Here is a 24618-nt window from a genome sequence, read left to right on the forward strand (position 1 = left end):
AATGTGGTGCTACAGAAGAATACTGAAGATAAGGTGGATAGAGCACGTAACTAATGAGGAGGTATTGAATAGGATTGGGGAGAAGAGAAGTTTGTGGCACAACTTGACTAGAAGAAGGGATCGGTTGGTAGGACATGTTTTGAGGCATCAAGGGATCACAAATTTAGCATTGGAGGGCAGCGTGGAGGGTAAAAATCGTAGAGGGAGACCGAGAGATGAGTACACTAAGCAGATTCAGAAGGATGTAGGTTGCAGTAGGTACTGGGAGATGAAGCAGCTTGCACAGGATAGAGTAGCATGGAGAGCTGCATCAAACCAGTCTCAGGACTGAAGACAACAACAACAACAACAGTATTCTTCAGAGAAAAAGACTAATAAAAATGTTAGCATGTGGACGTAAGGTGCTGTTCAATTCTCTTCTGTACCTACATTACATCACTGTTCATTTTGTGCCCCTAAATAATTCGATTTTCTCCAATACACATGACTGAACTGCTGAGGAATTACTGAAGCATCGGCTTTATGTTGCAAATTACTCTGGCTGTAATTAACATTTTACAATGTAAAATGTTTGTTGTGGTTTGGGAGATGTTTCCATTGGTAGCATTAGGTGACTCACCCCACATAATGATAAGACAGAGATTTAGGAAACAGGTTTTAAATTGTAATGACATTTCCAGGGGCAGATGTGGACTCTGATCACAATCTGTTGGATATGAACTGTAGATTAAAACTGAAGAAATTGCAAAAAAGCAGGAATTTAAGGAGATGGGACGTGGATAAACTGAAAGAACCAGAGGTTGCAGAGAGTTTCAGAGAGATAATTAGGGAACAATTGACAAGAATGGCAGAAAGAAATACAGTAGATGAAGAATAGGTAACTGTGAGAGATGAAGTAGTGAAGGAAGCAGAGGATCAAGTAGGTAAAAAGCCAAGGGCTAATAGAAATCCTTGGGTAACAGATCATCATCAGTGTTCTGCCAAAAGGCAATGTTCACAATGTAGTTCTCCAGGCTGCCTGGTCTTCTGCCATCCTCTTCAGGTCTGCATAATTTCCTCTTCCCTTTATGTCCTCTATCATCTTGTATCTCCTTCTTACTCTCAGTCTTCTCCCACAAACCAATCCTTCCAAAGCATCTGCTAGCAAGCACTCCCTTCTCTGTGAATGTCCGAACCAGTTCTTTTTCCTTTCTCTTACAACCTTCAGCAGACATCTTCTCTCACCAACTCTTTCATTACTCACTCTGTCCATCAAGCTTATTCTCTTCATTCTCCTCCACATCCACATCTCAAATGCTTCTAACCTTTTTTCATCCTCTCATCTCAGCATCCATGTTTCTGCCCCATATAGTGTGACACACCACACAAAACATTTGCCAAACCTTTTCCTTAGACCGTTATCTAATTTGTCACATAAGAGTCTTCTCTTTCTGTTGAATGCCTCCTTCACTATGGCAATTCGAGTTTTCATCTCCTGGTGACATAAGCCATCAGTTATTGTGCTTCCAAGATATTTAAACGCACTTTCTTGGCTGATTGTCCTATTTTAATGTTGGACAGTCTGCATCTTGTACTGATGACCATACTCTTTGTAACAGAAGAGATATTAAATTTAATTGATGAAAGGAGAAAATATAAAAATGCAGTAAATGAAGCAGGTAAAAAGGAATACAAACGTCTCAAAAATGAGATCAACAGGAAATGCAAAATGGCTAAGCAGGGATGGCTAGAGGACAAATGTAAGGATGTAGAAGTATATATCACTAAGGGTAAGATAGATACTGCCTATAAGCAAATTAAAGAGACCTTTGGAGAAAGAGAACCACATGCATGAATATCAAGAGCTCAGATGGAAAACCAGGTCTAATCAAAGAAGGGAAGGCAGAAAGGTGGCAGGAGTATATACAGAGTCTATGTAAGCCTGATGTACTTGAGGGCAATATTATGTGTCTGGAAGAGGACATAGATGAAGATGAAATGGAAGATATGGCACTGTGTGAAGAGTTTGATAGAGTACTAAAAGATCTAAGTCAAAACAAGGCCCCGTGAGTAGACAACATTCCATTAGAGCTACTGATAGCCTTGGGAGATCCAGTCCTGACAAAACTCTACCATCTGGTGAGCAACATGACTGAAACAGGCGAAATATCCTCAGGCTTCAAGAAGAATGTAATAATTCCAGTCCACAAGGTAAGCAGGTATTCACAGGTGTGAAAATTACCCAACTATCAGTTTAAGAAGTCAAGGCTGCAAAACACTAAGACAAATTCTTTACAGATGAATGGTAAAACTAGTAGAAGCTGACCTTGGGGGAAGATTAGTTTGGATCCTGTAGAAATGTTGGAACACCTGAGGCAATACTGCACCTACGACTTATCTTAGAAGATAGATTAAGGAAACACAAACCTAAATTTATAGCATTTGTAGACTTAGAGAAAGCTTTTGACAGTGTTGACTGGAACACTCTCTTTCAAATTCTGAAGGTGGCAAGGGTCAAATACAGGGAGAGAAAGGCTGTTTACAATTTGTATAGACACCAGATGGCAGTTATAAGATTTTAGGGGCATGAAAGGGAAGCAGGGGTTGGGAAGGGTTGAGACAGGGTTATAGCCTATCCCCAATGTTATTCAATCTATATATTGAGCAAGCAGTAAAGAAAAAAAAAGAAAAATTTTGAGTAGCAATTAAAGTCCAGGGAGAAGAAATAAAAACTTCGAGGTTTGTCAATGACATTGTAATTCTGTCAGAGACAGGAAAGGACCTGGAAGAGCAGTTGAATGGAATGGACAGTGTCTTGAAAGGAGGATATAAGATGAACTCAACAAAAGGAAACCGAGGATAATGGAATGAAGTTGAATTAAATCAGGTGATGCTGAGGGAATTAGGTTAGGAAATGAGACACTTAAAGTATTAGATGAGTTTTGCTATTTGGGGAGCAAAATAACTGATGATGGTCGAAGTGGAGAGGATATAAACTGCAGAAGAGAAAATTGTTTAACATTTAGTATATATAGATTTAAGTGTCAGGAAGTCTCTTCTGAAAGTATTTTATGGAGTATAGCCATGTATAGAAGTGAAACAAGGACAATAAATAGTTTAGACAAGAAGAGAATAGAAGCTTTCAAAATGTGGTGCTACAGAAGAATGCTGAAGATTAGATGGGTAGATCACATAACCAATGAGGAGGTACTCAACAGAATGGGGAGAAGAGGAATTTGTGGCACAACTTGACTAGAAGAAAGGATCAGTTGGTAGGACATTTTGTGAGGCATCAAGGGATAATCAATTTAGTATTGGAGGGCAGCTTGGAGTTAAAAATTGTAGAGGGAGACCAAGAGATGAATGCACTAAGCAGATTCAGAAGGATGTAGGTTGCAGTAAGTACTTTGAGATGAAGAAACTTACGCAGGATAGAGTAGCATGGACAGCTGCATCAAACCAGTCTCTGGACCGAAGACTACAACAAAAACAACTCCTTTTATGTACACTGAAGAGCCAAAGAAAATGGTACACCTGCCTAATATCTTGTAGGGCCCCCACGAGCATGCAGAAGTGCCGCAACACAACATGGCAATGACTCAACTAATGGCTGAAGTAGTACTGGAAGGAACTGACACCATGAATCCTGCAGAGCTGTCCATAAATCAGTAGGAGTATGAGGGGGTGGGGATCTCTTCTGAACAGCATATTGCAAGGCATCACAAATGTGCTAAACAATGTTCTTGTCTGGGGTGTTTGGTAGCCAGCGGAAGTGTTTAAACTCAGAAGATTGTTCCTGGAGCCTCTGTAGCAATTCTGGTCATGCAGGATATCACATTGTCCTGCTGAAATTGCCAAAGTCCGTCGGAATGCAGAATGGACATGAATAGATGCAGGTAATCAGACAGGATGCGAACATACATGTCACCTGTCAGAGTTATATCTAGACGTATCAAGGGCCCCATATCAATCCAACTGCACACCCCCCATGCCATTACAGAACCTCCACCAGCTTGAACAGTTCCCTTCAGACATGCAGGTTGCATGGATTCATGAGGTTATCACCATACCCATACACATCCATCCGCTCGATACAATTTGAAATGAGACTCGTCTGACCAGGCAACATGTTTCCAGTCATCAACCATCCAATGCCACCGTTGACGGTTCCAGCTGAGGTTAAGGCTTTGTGTCGTGCAGTCATCAAGGGTATATCTACATCTACATCTACATGAATACTCTGCAATTCACATTTAAGTGCTTGGCAGAGGGTTCATCGAACCACAATCATACTATCTCTCTACTATTCCACTCCCGAACAGCGAGCGGGAAAAACGAACACCTAAACCTTTCTGTTCGAGCTCTGATTTCTCTTATTTTATTTTGATGATCATTCCTACCTATGTAGGTTGGGCTCAACAAAATATTTTCGCATTCGGCAGAGAAAGTTGGTGACTGAAATTTCGTAAAAAGGTCTCGCCACGACGAAAAACGTCTATGCTGTAATGTCTTCCATCCCAACTCGTGTATCATATCTGCCACACTCTCTCCCCTGTAACACGATAATACAAAACGAGCTGCCCTTTTTTGCACCCTTTCGATGTCCTCCGTCAATCCCACCTGGTAAGGATCCCACACCGCGCAGCAATATTCTAACAGAGGACGAACGAGTGTAGTGTAAGCTGTCTCTTTAGTGGACTTGTTGCATCTTCTAAGTGTCCTGCCAATGAAACGCAACCTTTGGCTTGCCTTCCCGACAATATTATCTATGTGGTCCTTCCAACTGAAGTTGTTCGTAATTTTAACACCCAGGTACTTAGTTGAATTGACAGCCTTGAGAATTGTCCTATTTATCGAGTAATCGAATTCCAACGGATTTCTTTTGGAACTCGTGTGGATCATCTCACACTTTTCGTTATTTAGCGTCAACTGCCACCTGACACACCATACAGCAATCTTTTCTAAATCGCTTTGCAGCTGATACTGGTCTTCGGATGACCTTACTAGACGGTAAATTACAGCATCATCTGCGAACAGTCTAAGAGAACTGCTCAGATTGTCACCCAGGTCATTTATATAGATCAGGAACAGTAGAGGTCCCAGGACGCTTCCCTGGGGAACACCTGATATCACTTCAGGGGGCATTTAGCTCCAAAAGCCTTAATCGATGATGTTTTTTGAATGGTTCCCACCCTGACACTTGTTGATGGTCCAGCATTGAAATCTGCAGCAATTTGTGGAAGGGTTGCACTTCTGTGATGTTGAATGATGCTCTTCAGTCTTAATCAGTTCCATTCTTGCAGGATATTTTTCTGGCTACAGCGATGTCAGAGATTTGATGCTTTACCAGATTCCTGATATTCACGGTACATTCATGAAATGGTCGTATGGGAAAATCCCCACTTCATCATTACCTTAGCGGTGCTGTATCCCATCACTCATGTGCCGACTATAACACCACATTCAAACTGACTTAAATCTTAACAACTGCGACTACTCCTATGTATATTTATGACATTTATTGCTTTTCTTTTCCACAAGATTTCAATAACTCTCTCTCTCTCTCTCTCTCTCTCTCTCTCTCTCTCTCTCTCTCTCTCTCCTTTTTATTCTGTGATGATGTTTCCATTTAGTTCTTTTCTCATTTCTGTTATCCATGCTGTTGGCAATTTTATTTTTCCATTAATATTTTATTTTAATTATTATATTTCCTTTAAATAAACTTGTGGTTAATTGTGAAAGTGTTGCACATAGTCTATATTCGTGTGTGTGTGTGTGTGTGTGTGTGTATGTGTGTGTGTGTGTGTGTGTAAAATATTTTTATTTTTTTATTTTTTATTTTTTTATTTTTTTGACTTTAAGAGTCTTCACACTCATCCTTATTTAGATGGTTGCAGTGGCATATCACAATTTCATGTAAATCCTTTGCAGATGTAATAATTTCATGTATAATATATCTTCATATAATTAGATGCAGTCCTCTGTATCAAATATTATAAATGTGTAAAATAAATAAATTCTTTTTCATTTTCCCTGCTTAAGCTCTGAAAACTTTCAGGGGAAGTTGAAGGTTTATCCACCCGAGAGCAGAGATTCTATTCTATCTTCTCACACAGTGGTACATTTCTTTCATGAAGTGTAATAGTTGTGTCCTAATTAATAATAACTGGTGTAGGTGACTGCAAAGAGTGTGTGTCATTGGTGAGAATGAGAGAAAAGAAGGGCAAGTTAAAACCTCATTCTTGTTGATAGTCTACTCCTTTGCAATAACACATAGGAGATTATCAAACTTAACACACTCATCAGATGCACTCATTGACTTCAGTGGTGTCACAGAGTCTCACTCAAAACTAAAAAAATATATGGACCCTGCAACGAACTTGTGATGTCACACTAGTTGGCTTGTCTGCCACAGTTTGCGAGCACTCATAAGACCTGCAGTGTCTCATGCTATGACGTACACACCTCAGGCCCTGCTTCTCATGGGCCTCGGTCTCACTTTATGAGAGATTTGCAATATTACCTGGACCCTGATCTGGAGGTTACAAATTGTACCTCAACAGCTCTTTTGCCTCTACCAGTTAAAAACTTGTTATGATAATTTCTTTCATCTGCAAAGTTTGAACCAGCTACTGCATTATCACAAGCTCACGTATTGAGCAGCTGTCCATATGACAACATGTTCACAGCATACTGCTGTGGTAATTTCACATTTATCGACCTGCAGTTGTGCACAGGTAGACATGGGGCTTTGGTCATTGTTCCCTGCATTTCATTTTTTTTAATCTCCTTAGAACAGTTCCAGTCAAATGGAACATGAACAAATGCTGGTGTGGGTTTTAGTTTATGTTCATTTAAAAAGAAGAAAAAGGTACATAACCCAGTGGATTCTCAATCACTGTAAAAAGGAACAAGTGTGGTGTATTTCCTATCATATGTCAAGATGTCCATAGAGATCAGGAAAAATTCTTCCAGTACTTTTGAATGATTAGAGAAATTGCAGCAAATAACGCAAGGAACATAATATTAGATTACTGGCTCTGTCATAAATTGATGGATGTTTAAAATATAGTCTTTTGAAAAATAGTTAATACTACATTTAATGTAAACATCTTTTTGAAAATGTTACAGTAAAACATTTTTATGTCAATGAACATACTGTATTCATTACTGACATCATCATCAATCTCTTCAAATGATCGACTCAAATTCTTCAATATATAAAGCTATCCAATTTTCATATGAATCATTCCCTTGTCATTGTCCAGAGGTTTGTCATAAATCTTCCAATAAAGAAATTAATCACTTGGTGTTTTATTTCCAAACCATGTGTCAATCTATGGCAAGAAACCACAAAAACCTACAGGGTAGTAGGGCAGGAAACAAAAATGGAATGAATGAACTTATCTACACACTGTAGTTGTCTCAGAGACTCTGCCATGTCATAGTGTACCTGAAAGTTGTAAAGGTAACAATGACTGCTGAGCCACTACCACTCCACATGGCACAGCAGCCATCCATTGCAATGGAACTGTCTGCAGCTAAATGGCTTCTGTGTGTTGCTTGAAGAGTAGATGTGAAAGCCACCATAAAGTTTCCCATACTCTGATCATATACAAAGTGACATTTATGTGGCTGCCCAACAAGTGTCAAAAAGTCATTAGTGTTCCCATTAGTGGCCCACAGAAATGAATATGTTATGAAAATCACTTATTTCAGACATGTAATATCAAGAAACTTAAGCTGATAAAAACTACATTGTCAAAACCAGAGTCCATAACAACATTTTTTTTAGTTTCTGTAGGTCCTTTGAATTAGGTTCTTACAAAACAGGGTCATATTGCTAATATGTGGTTGATATTTTGTTACTCCTCTGTTTAGCGATCTGTATTTTATTTCAAAAAATCAGTGACTATATCAGTATTTTGTTTGTTGCCATAGATGTTAAGATACAGGTTTGATTCCATTTGACTTATTTATATCTTTTTTTGTTTCAATTATTTACAGACAAGAACTGCACATTGTATGGTGCGACTCAATAACAACACTCAGAATGTGCAAGGCAATCTCTGTGAAGATGCTGGTCTACCAACACCTCCTCTCACTCAGCAATGTGGACTTGAAGAATGTCCACAGTGGATCACCAGCAGCTGGTCTTCTTGTGAGGATTCACGGTGTTTTACTTGGAATAAGGGTAATGGAAATATAAATTATTTACCTCTTTTCTATAAAATACACATAGAAGAGTTGTCAGTAGGAACACACAAAAGAAAGAAAACTTGCTAGCTGAAGTTATCCTTTGACAAGCTAGAGTAAAAACAAACACACACACATACGCACACACATACAATCTTGCAAATGCAACTCTCACACACACTACCACAGTGTGCATGTGTGTGAGTTGCATATGTGTGAGTGTGTGTGTGTGTGTGTGTGTGTATGTATGTATGTTCTTAATTTTCAACAAAGGCCATGTTGGCCAAAAGCTCACTTTCTGACAGTCTTTTTGTTGTGCCCACCTGCAACTCAGCAACTCCGTTATATGGTGAGTAGCAACTATCTTTTGCATAATATTATTACATCCCATCCTGGATTTTCCATTGCTTGATAGGAAATAATTTGGTGTTCTCAGTTCGCTACAAACTTTTATGCTGTTTTCTTTTAATCAATGTATGTGTTGTGACCATCAACTATTATAATGCCAGTTGGGGAAAAGGAGCCTATAGACTTTTCCATGGACTATGGTCTCAGTGATATATATAAAAGATACGTCTGCTTGTCCAGCTACCATTCATTCACATGGCTTCATATTCTTAGCATTATGATCCCTTTGTAGTTATAATTACATCTTACTTTCTGGTTTGTTCTTTGGTTCCATTTGTCTTGATTCTCCTAATAATTTCCAATGTACATCATTCTTTCACTGGGCAAGCCTCTGTTTCTGAATGATTTTAACATTGAAAATCCATGTCACACTGTCATTAAGTCTAAACTGTGAATACACAATCTCTGAAAATTTTACTCTCATACACTTCAGAAATTAGGTATAAAAACCATGTTTAGTTTACCAAGCACACTCCAGGGCATTTTTACTTTTTTCTGTATCTATTTTCTCTCCATCCAGCCCTCATCTTCAACTGCTCTAAATACAAAAACTCACCAAATGGTTCTGCAACTCCAATGTCAGTGTTGAGGTGTAGGGGCAGATAGAACAATTTTATCAGATCAGTGAAGGTAGTTGATATGTTCCATTAATATTTATTCCTCCCAATATTCCATTTTTTGAGGATTTCGAAATTTCCACCTTGGTTGCAGAAAACTACTCTTTCAGTGCTCAATTTCTTGTTATCCAATGTAGTCCAATGTAAATTTTAGTATTATACATGTATTTCTGCAGTACACTAACATAAGATGAATCATTGTCTTGTTTCTCAGGTCAAAATCTTTCTCAAAATGTATGAATCTCAGAAAAAGTGTTAATTAATACCCCCCCCCCCCCCCCAGTCTGTAATTATGTTTGTGACTTGCAACTGCTTTATTGTATTGTATAATATATCTTCATATAATTAGATGCAGTCCTCTGTATCAAATATTATAAATATGTAAAATAAATAAATTCTTTTTCATTTTCCCTGCTTAAGCTCTGAAAACTTTCAGGGGAAGTTGAAGGTTTATCCACCGGAGAGCAGAGATTCTATTCTATCTTCTCACACAGTGGTACATTTCTTTCATGAAGTGTAATAGTTGTGTCCTAATTAATAATAACTGGTGTAGGTGACTGCAAAGAGTGTGTGTCATTGGTGAGAATGAGAGAAAAGAAGGGCAAGTTAAAACCTCATTCTTGTTGATAGTCTACTCCTTTGCAATAACACATAGGAGATTATCAAACTTAACACACTCATCAGATGCACTCATTGACTTCAGTGGTGTCACAGAGTCTCACTCAAAACTAAAAAAATATATGGACCCTGCAACGAACTTGTGATGTCACACTAGTTGGCTTGTCTGCCACAGTTTGCGAGCACTCATAAGACCTGCAGTGTCTCATGCTATGACGTACACACCTCAGGCCCTGCATCTCATGGGCCTCGGTCTCACTTTATGAGAGATTTGCAATATTACCTGGACACTGATCTGGAGGTTACAAATTGTACAATTGTACCTCAACAGCTCTTTTGCCTCTACCAGTTAAAAACTTGTTATGACGGACATCTAACAACAAACGGAAACTTCGAGAAGGCGTCAATCAACAGTAGCCAATAAGTATCGAGGAAGGGGCCAGCAAAGTCAACGTGCACCCGTTCCCATGGCTGAGCTGGATCAGGCCACGGAGAGGGCATTGTACGAGGTGCTGCCAGTTGTTGAGCACACTGGCCACACGCAGCAACCATATGGGCGATGTCCGAATCAATACCGTTAATTCTTCTTTTACATCTTTTATGAGTCCTCACTGATGATTGACGTTTACTTGTTGTTTATTCATCCACAGGTAATTTGTAGGAACATTATAGATGTATTTTTAATACAGAAATGCACTGTAACTGAAAAGTTAATGGTACACATAATTAAAGATTATCAAATCCATAAGTGGAAGACTCTAACTGCACATCCAGTAAACAACTGATATCACGACTATTGTGTGCCCCCAGTTTTTCCATATTATTCTTCAGGCTTATCACTTTACCAGTCTGAATAATTGATTTAGCATCCCTACATGTTTGTTTAAACAAACAATGGAAACACACACACACACACACACACACACACACACACACACACACACACACACACACACACACACACAAAAACAAACAAACAAAACCACTGTCTCTGGCTGCTGAGGCTGGAGTGCGAAAAGTAGACATCTATCAGCTTCCTCTTTGTGATGTAAATAATCTCACTAAAATTACTATGAACCACTTAGAAAAAACATAAGATTTTAAAGAAGCAAAGAACAAGGTGGCTTGAGAAGTGAATACAGAACAAATGCACCTGACACTTGTTATGATAATTTCTTTCATCTGCAAAGTTTGAACCAGCTACTGCATTATCACAAGCTCACGTATTGAGCAGCTGTCCATATGACAACATGTTCACAGCATACTGCTGTGGTAATTTCACATTTATCGACCTGCAGTTGTGCACAGGTAGACATGGGGCTTTGGTCATTGTTCCCTGCATTTCATTTTTTTTTAATCTCCTTAGAACAGTTCCAGTCAAATGGAACATGAACAAATGCTGGTGTGGGTTTTAGTTTATGTTCATTTAAAAAGAAGAAAAAGGTACATAACCCAGTGGATTCTCAATCACTGTAAAAAGGAACAAGTGTGGTGTATTTCCTATCATATGTCAAGATGTCCATAGATATCAGGAAAAATTCTTCCAGTACTTTTGAATGATTAGAGAAATTGCAGCAAATAACGCAAGGAACATAATATTAGATTACTGGCTCTGTCATAAATTGATGGATGTTTAAAATATAGTCTTTTGAAAAATAGTTAATACTACATTTAATGTAAACATCTTTTTGAAAATGTTACAGTAAAACATTTTTATGTCAATGAACATACTGTATTCATTACTGACATCATCATCAATCTCTTCAAATGATCGACTCAAATTCTTCAATATATAAAGCTATCCAATTTTCATATGAATCATTCCCTTGTCATTGTCCAGAGGTTTTTAGGGGTAAGGAGCAGGTGGGCTGAGGAGGGGGAGGGATAGCAGGGTAGGTGTGGGGGAGCGGGTGTAGTGTGTTTTGCAGCTTGTGGGAGCATGCAGAGACATGGGGGGGGGGGGGGGGGGGGGGCAGGGTAGGGCTGCTAGGTGTGGTAAAAGAAGTTTGAGGGGGACAGTGAAAAAGTAGGGAAGTAGAGGCAAAAAGGATTTGTGGGTGCAGTGGTGGAATAGAAGATAGTGTACTGCTGGAGCAAGATCAGGAAAGATGATCGGTGGGTGAAGGATAGAGATTAAGGAAAGTTAAGCCCAGGGGGGTTATGGGAATGTGGGATATATTGCAGGGAGTGTTTCCACCTGTGCAATTCAGAAAAGCTGGTGCTGGTAGGAAAGATGGGAACTCTCCTACAATATAGTCCTTAACTCCCCTCGCTTGCTCCTTTGCTAGTCTCTGCCTTTCACTCTCTTATCCCCTTCACTACTACTACTCCAGCACTACACAACTTCCTATTTTACCAGTGCACCCACTAGTCTTATCCCCCTCTATTTCTCTCCTTTCCCACTCCCCCCCCCTCCCCCACCAGAAAAAAACTTTTGACTGCACTTCGCATCCCTGTCTAGTTTCCACACTGCATCGCTGCATTCTCCCACAAGCAGCACTTCACCCTACCCCACCCCTACCCTGGTACCCATCCCCTCTCAACCTTAGCTTTCTCCTTACACCTACCACCCATGGATTGCTTCTCCCATCAGGTGCCGTCGATTGCTGTCCGGCCTCAATGCCCAGAAATAGTGATAAATGTATTGTGATCTTGCTGTTGTGCACACATGTTTGTATTTATCATGTCTTTTGTAGCTGATACACATCCATATCCTGATACTCTCTGTAGGTGTGCACAAATAATTCTATATTTTCTTGCAACCAATTTCGTATTCCGAACTTTGGGGTTCTCTCTCTCTCTCTCTCTCTCTCTCTCTCTCTCTCTCTCTCTCTCTCATGTGCCTCCCTCCTCCCCCTCCCCTCCCATATATTGGGTGATTTTCAGTGTGTCAGTGAATTTTCCTGAATACCTCCAGATCTACTCTCCTGAATCTATTTCTCTTTAGCTTTGGAGAAAAATAATATCTCTTACGACTCCACAGCAGTCAGAGATAACAGCATTTCATCTGTGATTATTCATGTTTACAACTACATACAAAGATATTTTTGAAATGTGTTGCTACAGAAGAATGCTGAGGATTAGATGGGTTGATCTAATACCCGATGATTAGGTACTGAAGCAAATAAGCGGTAAAATAATTTATGGCCCAACTTTTCGAAAAAAAGGGATCAGTGGGATCTGTTAATAGAAAACTTGGAATGCTGCTGGATATCCATAACTTTCTGCCAGAATATTTTGGCGCAAGGTCTTATGGTCATTTCCCGATGTTTATTGGCAAAGATATGCTAAGTTGCTGTATTTAAGACTGACAGCACAATGCACAGTCATTTTTTGAGCACAGGCTCCTCTGCTGGAAGTCTGTGCATTGTCCTGAGTGCCCTACCTGGTGGAAGTTCCATTTATGAATATCAGATTGAGCATCATTGTTCTGTAAAATCACAACAAGAGGTCAGCTGCACAAAACACAGAACTTTCCCAGTCACACTTATTTCCACTGATCAATTAATGATGAAATCTCAAAAGTTCAAAGTATAAGCCACAATTTTCAGTGCTTTATAGTCCATAGAATGATGAGCAGAAATAAACTGTTTGGTACTAGTGGATTTATGGTTTGGAGAAGATGAGTTACCATTGATGTTCTGTAATGTGTTCCTGAACGATGTGTGGAATTTTCCCCTTCATAATATTTACTAGACTCCCATAGAATTATAAGGCACCAATTCATCTTTGTCTGCTGCCTAAAGTGCTGCCAGAAGAAGGCTTTACCTCACTAGTCGTTTTCCTTCACCCCTCTTCCTTCCCCCCCCCCCCCCCCCAACCCTTGTACCAGAAGAAGGAACCACTGTCTTAGAAAGCTTTCAGATTTCAATACCTTTATAGGTGTGTTCTTCTGCCACTGCTTGGTAATTATATTATTTTCTCCATCCAGTTCCATTATATTTTCACAAAGGTATTATTTTCTTTGATGCACTGAGTCATTTAATAAAACATTGGTCTTCTTAACATGGGATTTAAAGTTTTCGAAGCCAGTGAGGAGCAGTTTTTCTATGTTCTTGAAGAAGATGAGAGTTGCACTGTCATATTCTTTCAGGGGCAGTGACAAGGGAGTGTGGCTATGGGGGCTGTAGCCCCCCCCCCCCTCCCCAATGAGGTATCATATTACATTGGATAAAAACAGAAATCAGCGAATATATTACTTGAACAGATTCAATCATTTTTTTTAATATAATTATGTAGCAATATAGGTTGCAATGTATTTCAAATGCATTTTAACAAAAGAATAAGAGTGGCAAGTACTGGTAGCTTACTATGTAATGCAAAAAATATCATTTAACTTAAAATGGGCATCTTACTATTTATTAATATACAGTGGATGATATTAATGTACAAGTACCATTTACAGTAATCAAGAAAGCTAAATATGCTGGGTGTGCCTACCAATACTTAAATTACTGACCCCAGACAAAAACTTCAAAATCACTGGACATCTGGGTCAAATTGTATTACTTTCCTGGGCACACACTGTTATAACCTTTAATCACAATAATTGTGTGGATATTCACACTCTCTCTTAGAAACAACAGCTGATCACATGATTACAACTCAGTCTCTCGTATTCGACTGCCGTGCCGTGACATGCGGCCGGCGCCGTTCGTAGCTAGGTGGCGCTCCTGCGCTCAGCCGATTTGCGGAGCGCCTCTATCGCCGTTTGTGTGTACTGTCGTGGTGGCACTGTTAAATGTCGTGGCACTATCACAACACTTTTCCCCCCTTGAAAAAAAAAAACCTCACTTTCTTGGAGACATGGACAGCGTGGAGACATCCATGGCCTCCTGTGAGGCCCCGAGGAGATCCCGCGCAGACACACGAGAGTATGGTCGAAAATGTCCAGGGCGGAAGCTCGTGCAAAAACGTGCCTCCTGGATGAGATGATGGGTGAAAACTCCGGAGCAGCATCCATAGGTGTCATGGACCTGGGAGTGTGCTCCAGCGAGATGGGTCCCGGAGAAGGTGGCGTCGCGACTGGGGCCGGTTCCGGCGTACTCGGAAGCGGCAGCGACAGTGGCTGTATCAACACGGACGGTAGATCGGCAGCAGCGACAGGACTGGTGTCTCGGGCTGGTGGAGGCGAAGAATGGGGCGGTGGTACCGACATGGCCACAACTCGTGGGCGCATCTGGTCGTAATGGCGAACAACCGTGCCGTTGCCCGTAAGGATTTCACAAAGCCGGCGGCCGCGAAGAGCCTTGACCACCCCTGGAATCCATTTAGGGCAAGATCCATACCCTCGTGCCCACATGTTGGCGCCCACCGAGTATTTTCCCGCACTAGGGGACACAGTACAAGGCCTGACAGGGTGAAGCAGGTGCAGTAGAGTGCGCGGTTGGCGGCCATGCAAGAGTTCAGCAGGGCTGCGATCACCCAGAGGCGTGAAGCGATAAGAACTCAGAAATTGCAGCAGGGCGTCATCTGTGGAAAAATCACTAAGGAATTTTTTCATCTGGCATTTGAAAGTTTGGACAAGGCACTTGACCTCCCCATTCGATTGCGGATGGAAGGGAGGTGCGGTAACATGATGAATCCCTTGTCCAGTACAAAAATCACGGAGGGCCTGCGAAGAGAACTGAGGGCCATTGTCCGTGACAACCGTGGATGGAAGACCTTGTAGCGCAAGGATTTTGGACAAAGCCAGCGTCGTCGCCGTAGTGGTGGGTGACGGACATCTAACAACAATCGGAAACTTCGGGAAGGCGTCAATCAACAGTAGCCAATAAGTACCGAGGAAGGGGCCAGCAAAGTCGGCGTGCACCCGTTCCCATGGCTGAGCTGGATCAGGCCATGGAGAGGGCATTGTACGAGGTGCCGCCAGTTGTTGAACACACTGGCTACACGCAGCAACCATATGGGTGATGTCCGAATCAATACCGGGCCAATAAACGTGCCTGCGGCCCAGGGTCTTAGTCCGAGAAATACCCCAATGGCCTTCGTGCAACAGTTTGAGAACTTCTTTGCGAAGAGAGGCTGGCACCACGACCCGTGGAGATGCGCCATCCGTGCCCAGAAGAACAACACCATCACGAACAGACGAAGGCGCAAGGCATGGTAGTTGCGAAGGGGATCCGATGCCCGGCCCTTGGTCCTGTCCGGCCAACCTCGTTGAACAAAACCGATCACCCGACGTAGGACCGGGTCCCGCGCATTAGCCGATGCGACCTGCGAACCTGTAAGTGGAAAGCCCTCAACCGCATGACGTTCTTCCTCATCAATGTGGAAACAGAGGAGTTCATCACGATCGAAAACAGGGTCGGGGCCCATCGGCAATCGTGACAATGCATCAGCGTTGGCGTGCTGGGCCGTGGGGCGATAGTGAATCTCATAATGAAAACGAGACAAGTATAAGGCCCAATGTTGCAGGCGGTGAGCTGCCTTATCCGGAAGTGACGCTGAGGGGCTGAACAGAGAGAGTGGTCGGTGATGAGGTGAAACTTAGAACCATACAAAAAAACGCTGAACTCTTTTAGAGCATAAATGATAGCGAGCGCCTCCTTTTCGATTTGAGAGTAACGCTGTTGTGCCTTGGTGAGGGTCTTGGAAGCATAGGCGATGGGTTGTTCCGACCCATCCTCATACCGATGGGCGAGAACAGCCCCTAGGCCATACTGTGACGCCTCAGTCGCCAGAACCAAGTGCTGACCCGGACGGAATGTGGCAAGACAAGACGCCGACTGCAAATGAGCCTTCAGGCGGACAAAAGTCTGCTCACACCCGTCGGACCAACAGAAGGGGACATTTTTGCGTAACAGCTGATGCAGAGGATAAGCTACCGCCGCTGCGGATGGAATGAATTTGTGATAATAAGCAATCTTGCCTAGAAACGCCTCAAGTTCTTTGACCATAAACGGCCGGGGTAGAGCGTTAATGGCCGCAACGTGCTGACGGAGAGGACATATACCCTCACGGGACAAGTGGAAACCAAGATACTCAATGGAGGGTTGGAAGAACTGGGACTTGTCCAGATTGCACCTCAACCCAGCCGAATGCAAAACCCGAAACAGTGAACGTAAATTACGAAGGTGCACCTCAGTGGACGCTCCCGTGACAACAATGTCATCCAGATAGTTTACGCAGCCGGGAACGGAAGCCGTGAGCTGTTCCAAAAACCGCTCAAAAATGGCCGGTGCACTAGCAACGCCAAATGGTAATTGCTGGTACTGATACAACCCACAAGGAGTGTTGATAACGAGAAATTCCTTGGAAGGAGCGTCCAACGGCAACTTATGGTACGCCTCCGATAAGTCAAGTTTGGAAAAGAACTGGCCCCGAGCGAGCTTGGTAAACTACTCCTCAGGACGGGGAAGAGGATAAGTGTCAATGAGGCTCTGAGCATTGACGGTGGCTTTAAAGTCACCACACAATCGCAGACTCCCGTTTGGTTTAGAAACCACCACGATCGGCGATGCCCATTCGCTAGAGGTAACCAGAAGGAGAACCCCTGAAGCTGTTAACCTCTCTAGCTCAGCCTTGACAGGTGCACGCAACACCACCGGAATAGGGCGTGCCCGGAAAAACTTAGGACAAGCCGTAGGTTTAAGAGTAATGTGGGCTTCAAAATCCTTGGCACAACCCAGACCAGCAGAGAACACGGACGAAAATTCAGAACACAATCCATCCAGCTGTTGATACGGAATATCCTCAGATATGAGGTGCACATCATCATCAATGGAGAACCCGAACAACTGGAAAGCATTATAACCGAACAGGTTTTCAGTGCCCGCATGATCCACCACATAAAACGTGAGGGGCCGAACAACAGACTTGTAGGCAGTGGAAGCATCAAACTGGCCCATGATAGGAATTTTATGTTGATTATAAGTCCTCAGATTTCGCGTAACTGGAGACAAAGGAGGGGAGCCCAACGCCTAATACGTGCGAGAATTAATGAGAGTTACTGCAGAGCCAGTGTCCACTTGCATGCAGATGTCTTTATTCAGAACACGAACAGTAACAAACAACTTATTTGTTTGAGAAAGCACACAGTGAACATGCATGTCCGACACCTCGTCCTCGTCGACAGGAACTTTATGGCACTGACACACAGAAGCAATGTGGCCTTTTTTCGTACATGAATTACACGTGGCCCAACGTTTTGGACACGCTCCCCTGTCGTGCTGTACAAAACAACGGGGGCAAGAAGGAAGTGCGGAATGAACCGGCTTCTGTGGTTGCTGGTTTCGCTGCGAGCGTTGCGGCCCAACGCGATGTTGTTGACGCGAGTGAACCGCCACCACATTGTCGTTCTCCTGTGAAACAGGCAAATTGCCCGTGTCGAGAGTTGACTGTACAGCGCCTACATCACACCACGCGTCGATTTGCGCGCCAGCAGCGTGAGACACTTCAAAGGATTGAGCGATGCTTAGAACTTCCGACAACGACGGGTTTGGCAGTTGGAGGGCACGTTGCCGAACTTCTTTATCAGGAGCAAGCCATAGAATAGCATCCCTAACCATTGAGTGAGCATAAGACTCGTGATGTGTGTTCGTGACAAACTGACATTTCCTACTCAGACCGTGTAGTTCCGCCGCCTAAGCCCGGTAAGATTGATGGGGCTGTTTACGACACCGGTAGAACGCCACACGGGTGGCAACGACGTGGGTGTTTTTTTAATAATAGGCAGACAATAAGTCACACATTTCTTGGAAGGACAGGGAGGCGGGTTCCCACAGAGGGGCTAACTTAGATAGCAGCTGATAGACTCGAGGGGAAATCCAAGATAGAAATAACGACTTACACATAGGAGCGTCGACAACGCTGAAAGCCAAGAAGTGTTGCCGCAAACGCTTCTCATAATCCTCCCAGTCTTCTTCAGCGGCCTCATCGTAAGGAGGGAATGGAGGCGGAGAAGAGGAAGACAGACGATGAGTAAGCGACGTCGACAACGCCTGAATTGCTGCCGTCAGCTGTGTTTGTTGAGCCTGAATAGTAGCCGTCAGCCTTGTTTGTTGTTCAATGAGCGCTTGCATAAGCTGTTCCATGTCTGCCTCGTCACGAACACGCAAATCCACAACGCGGTGAAAATATCCCGACCTCGTCGCCAAAAAGTGTTATAACCTTTAATCACAATAATTGTGTGGATATTCACACTCTCTCTTAGAAACAATAGCTGATCACATGATTACAACTCAGTCTCTCGTATTCGACTGCCGTGCCGTGACATGCGGCCGCCGCTGTTCGTAGCTAGGTGGCGCTCCTGCGCTCAGCCGATTTGCGGAGCGCCTCTATCGCCATTTGTGCGTACTGTCGTGGCGGCACTGTTAAATGTCGTGGCACTATCACAACACGCACATTCTGGAGACACATATTTACCCTGAACTCCAAAACTACTTTAAGCAACACCATATTTTACCAATTTGTCAGCGGAGGACCCCAACTCTCATTTTGTGAAGCAATATTCCATTCTACTCCCCCCCCCCCCCCCCCCCCCGACCAACTTCTATAATTCTTTTATTTTATTTATCCATAGAATTTGTAACTATGATAATGTGGAATTCAGAACCTTTTTTCCTGCAAATTTAGGGCACTCTGCTGTGATCAGTTGCATAAATGATGAAGCAATTTTTGGACATGTATTTATGAGATTTAAGCCAAACTTTTTGGGGCACTGTTTTTCCTGTAACTAGGTAGCAACACAACATGTGATTGTGTACATTTTGAAACTATGATGAGGATTCATGTTTTAATGACAATTAGCAGTGGCATAATGACATAAGAAAAAAAAAAAATTGTTAGACAGATCAAGTTTGAATGGCAAATGCCAAGTTGTAACTTGCAGTGACAGGTTTATCTACACATTAATTTTGAGACATTATAGTAAAAGCATTGGGCTACTTGTTAAGAGTGAAGAAAATTGTCTAAGTATGCAGAAATACCATTGCTAGTCAAAATAAAAGAAATAAATGAAAATGTAATGTTTGCACCAGTTAGAGCTACTAAACCTTTACATAAATACTTTTTTGAAACAGTTCTAGACAACAGGAAAAAAATGTAAATGTGTGAGAGGATTTTCTGTTTCTGTTTTTCAGTCAAACTCTGGTGAACATTAAGCTATGAAGTCATTTGCAGTAATGGTGTTAGGAGCACTTGGCAATGAATGTAGTATATAAAGAGTGGAATAAAAATGAGATGACCACTGAAATATGTTATTTTTTATCCACTGAAAAACTTGCATTGAAATTAATGAGTTTATGATGATGATGAGGAAAGAAGAAGAAGAAGAAGAACAAAGAGAAAAGAAGTAAAAGAATATCGTATCCAAAAGAGTATTGACAAAAAAACTGAGTTCACTGGAGAAAAAGCCAGCAAAGAATATGATTCAGGAACATGATAAAAGCAAAGCACAATTCTCACCACCTCGACATGATGAATACTTATTTCCTCCACCATTTTGAGACACTGAGAGTGCACTTTAATTATATTTAGTGGCAATTATGGATACCCTATTAAAAAGTGGATGTTGGACTCTGAGGAAACAGTGTTTTTAATGGATTGGAACCAAGTGCAACAAAAACATCTGAAGGCTTAGCTAAGCTTTTTATTTAGGACAATAAGGATTTAACATAATGGGCTACTTAAATTATTTTTTCTAAAAAAAAAGCTTTTTACGGGAGAATCTAGTGTGAAGACCAGTGCTGCAGAGATCCACAAACTGCTGTATACTGATAGAACAAACAGCAAGAGTCTGTTCAAGAATATTTAATCACAATCAAAGCAGTTGCTAAAATTGATAACAACTCATTATTCAAGTATATGATTGATAGGATAGAATCAGGTCAGGCACATAGATAGTAATTTAAGGAAAAAGTAAGACATTGCAAAGTGTTGTGAAGTCATTGTAAAAAAGAAATAACAGAAGTTACAGCAATGGAAGTTTCAGAAACTCAAGTATCAAAGATAAAAAGATTCAAGTAACACACACATCAAAAACATAGCTTGGAATCTAAGTGCTTCAAGTGACTGCAACCACAAGAACAATAAAAAGAGATGCTTTAGTCATGATCTTGGCCGTATCTCACAAAAATGCATGAAGTAAAAGCAGAAGAGGTAAAATATAACAATGACTGTAAACACTGTTAGAAAGGCAATAACTATTTTAAATTTAAAACTATCTAAATATGTAGCTGAGAGGTGAAGGCACTCACTCATTGACAGGAAATCAATTTATTATGCTGATTATCAGGAGAAAGAAAACTGGCGTTCTACGGATCGGAGCTTGGAATGTCAGATCCCTTAATCGGGCAGGTAGGTTAGAAAATTTAAAAAGGGAAATGGATAGGGTAAAGTTAGATATAATGGGAATTAGTGAAGTTTGGTGGCAGGAGGTACAAGACTTCTGGTCAGGTGACTACACGGTTATTAACACAAAATCAAATAGGGGTAAAGCAGGAGTGGGTTTAATAATGAATAGGAAAATAGGAATGCGGGTAAGCTACTACAAACAGCATAGTGAACGCATTATTGTGGCCAAGATAGATACGAAGCCCACACCTACTACAGTAGTACAAGTTTATATGCCAACTAGCTCTGCAGATGACGAAGAGATTGAAGAAATGTATGATGAAATAAAAGAAATTATTCAGATAGTGAAGGGTGACAAAAATTTAATTGTCATGGGTGACTGGAATTCAGTAGTAGGAAAAGCGAGAGAAGGAAACGTAGTAGGTGAATATGGATTGGGGGTACGAAATGAAAGAGGAAGCCGCCTAGTAGAATTTTGCACAGAGCACAACTTAATCATAGCTAACACTTGGTTCAAGAACCATAAAAGAAGGCTGTATACATGGAAGAAGTCTGGAGATACTGACAGGTTTCAGATAGATTATATAATGGTAAGACAGAGATTTAGGAACCAGGTTTTAAATTGTAAGACATTTCCAGGGGCAGATGTGGACTCTGACCATAATCTATTGGTTATGACCTGTAGATTAAAACTGAAGAAATTGCAAACAGGTGGGAATTTAAGAAGATGGGACCTGGATAAACTAAAAGAACCAGAGGTTGTACAGAGTTTCAGGGAGAGCATAAGGGAGCAATTGACAGGAATGGGGGAAAGAAATACAGTAGAAGAAGAATGGGTAGCTTTGAGGGATGAAGTAGTGAAGGCAGCAGAGGATCAAGTAGGTAAAAAGAAGGGGGGTAGTAGAAATCCTTGGGGAACAGAAGAAATATTGAATTTAATTGATGAAAGGAGAAAGTATAAAAACACAGTAAATGAAGCAGGCAAAAAGGAATACAGACGTCTCAAAAATGAGATCGACAGGAAGTGCAAAATGGCTAAGCAGGGATGACTAGAAGACAAATGTAGGATGTAGAGGCTTATCTCACTAGGGGTAAGATAGATACTGCCTACAGGAAAATTAAAGAGACCTTTGGAGATAAGAGAACCACTTATATGAACATCAAGAGCTCAAATGGAAACCCAGTTCTAAGCAAAGAAGGGAAAGCAGAAAGGTGGAAGGAGTATATAGAGGGTCTATACAAGGGTGATGTACTTGAGGACAATATTATGGAAATGGAAGAGGATGTAGATGAGGATGAAATGGGAGATGCGATACTGCGTGAAGAGTTTGACAGAGCACTGAAGGACCTGAGTCAAAACAAGGCCCTCGGAGTAGACAACATTCCATTGGAACTACTGACGGCCTTGTGAGAGCCAGTCCTGACAAAACTCTACCATCTGGTGAGCAAGATGTATGAGATAGGCAAAATACCCTCATACTTCAAGAAGAATATAATAATTCCAATCCCAAAGAAAGCAGGCGTTGACAGATGTGAAAATTACCGAACTATCAGTTTAATAAGTAACAGCTGCAAAATACTAACGCGAATTCTTTACAGACGAATGGAAAAACTGGTAGATGCGGACCTCGGGGAGGATCAGTTTGGATTCTGTAGAAATGTTGGAACATGTGAGGCAATACTGACCTTACGACTTACCTTAGAAGAAAGATTAAGAAAAGGCAAACCTACATTTCTAGCATTTTTAGACTTAGAGAAGGCTTTTGACAATGTTGACTGGAATACTCTTTTTCAAATTCTGAAGGTGGCAGGGGTAAAATACAGGGGGCGAATGGCTATTTACAATTTGTACAGAAACCAGATGGCAGTTATTAGAGTCGAGGGACATGAAAGGGAGGCAGTGGTTTGGAAGGGAGTGAGAGAGGGTTGTAGTCTCTCCCCGATGTTATTCAATCTGTATATTGAGCAAGCAGTGAAGAAAACAAAAGAAAAATTCGGAGCAGGTATTAAAATCATTGGAGAAGAAATAAAAACTTTGAGGTTCGCCGGTGACATCGTAATTCTGTCAGAGGCAGCAAAGGACTTGGAAGAGCAGTTGAATGGAATGGATAGTGTCTTGAAAGGAGGATATAAGATGAATATCAACAAAAGCAAAACGAGGATAATGGAATTTAGTCGAATTAAGTCGGGTGATGCTGAGAGAATTAGATTAGGAAATGAGACACTTAAAGTAGTAAAGGAGTTTTGCTGTTTGGGGAGCAAAATAACTGATGATGGTCGAAGTAGAGAGGATATAAAATGTAGACTGGCAATGGCAAGGAAAGCGTTTCTGAAGAAGAGAAATTTATTAACATCGAGTATAGATTTAAGTGTCAGGAAGTCATTTCTGAAAGTATTTGAATGGAGTGTAGCCATGTATGGAAGCAAAACATGGACGATAAATAGTTTGGACAAGAAGAGAATAGAAGCTTTCAAAATGTGGTGCTGCAGAAGAATGCTGAAGATTAGATGGGTAGATCACATAACTAATGAGGAAGTATTGAATCGGATTGGGGAGAAGAGAAGTTTGTGGCACAACTTGACCAGAAGAAGGCATCAGTTGGTAGGACATGTTCTGAGGCATCAAGGGATCACCAATTTAGTATTGGAGGGCAGTGTTGAGGGTAAAAATCGTAGAGGGAGACCAAGAGGTGAATACACTAAGCAGATTCAGAAGGATGTAGGTTGCAGTAGGTACTGGGAGATGAAGAAGCTTGCACAGGATAGAGTAGCATGGAGAGCTGCATCAAACCAGTCTCAGGACTGAAGACCACAACAACAACAACATGCTGATTATGGCACAATGTATGCTCCAAGATTGTGGGAACAGATGTGATCATGACAAGCACTGGGGAAAAACAGGTCTTGTTGAGATTGATACAGTTAAAATTTGAACAACTGTATATATTGTTTCTGGAGAAACTATTCATTTAGACTTGATAGTTTGGAATGGTCTATGTCATGAAGCTGAAGTTGTAATAAATACAGTAATGACATATTGACTACAAGGAAGTCAGAAGTGGAAGCTCATCTCATATGTATCCGGACAAACCAGAGTTAGCTACTGAAGGCACTATTAGTGACAAAATTCCGGGATATATTGAAGGTTTGGTGAATTATTACATTTCTGTAAAGACAAAGACCACAGATGTCAGAATGAAAAGTGTAGTGAAAGAACAACAGCCAGCATATAGGAAATGCAAAAGATAGTTACCAGGAGATGAAGTTGTTGACAAGTACAGGTATAGCTTGAACCAAGTAGCCAATGTACTAGCTAGTTTGTAAAAAAAAAAAAAAAAAAAAAAAAACAGAGAGCCTCATGTTTATAACTATACAAACAGTAAACAAAATTATGGTGAAAGACCCATTGCAGATAAACTCCAGTGGAAGACTCTGCAGGAGAGATGCTCAGTAGCTCGGTTCGGGCTTTTGTTAAAGTTTCGAGAACATACCTTCACCGAAGAGT

General features: G+C 41.4%; 1 protein-coding gene across 13 annotated transcripts in view; it reads left to right on the forward strand.

Moving 5' to 3' along the window:
• LOC126272639 (protein madd-4) overlaps positions 1-24618 on the forward strand; it is a 1706630-nt gene that overhangs the window by 1645109 nt on the left and 36903 nt on the right. For all 13 annotated transcript variants that reach the window (XM_049975622.1, XM_049975626.1, XM_049975621.1 and 10 more), the window contains one exon: positions 7987-8173. In XM_049975622.1, the coding sequence (XP_049831579.1) occupies positions 7987-8173 (187 nt within the window). The remainder of the gene's footprint in view (positions 1-7986; positions 8174-24618) is intronic.

This window comes from Schistocerca gregaria, chromosome 5, assembly GCF_023897955.1.
Source record: "Schistocerca gregaria isolate iqSchGreg1 chromosome 5, iqSchGreg1.2, whole genome shotgun sequence".
Taxonomy (NCBI): Eukaryota; Metazoa; Arthropoda; class Insecta; order Orthoptera; family Acrididae; genus Schistocerca; species Schistocerca gregaria.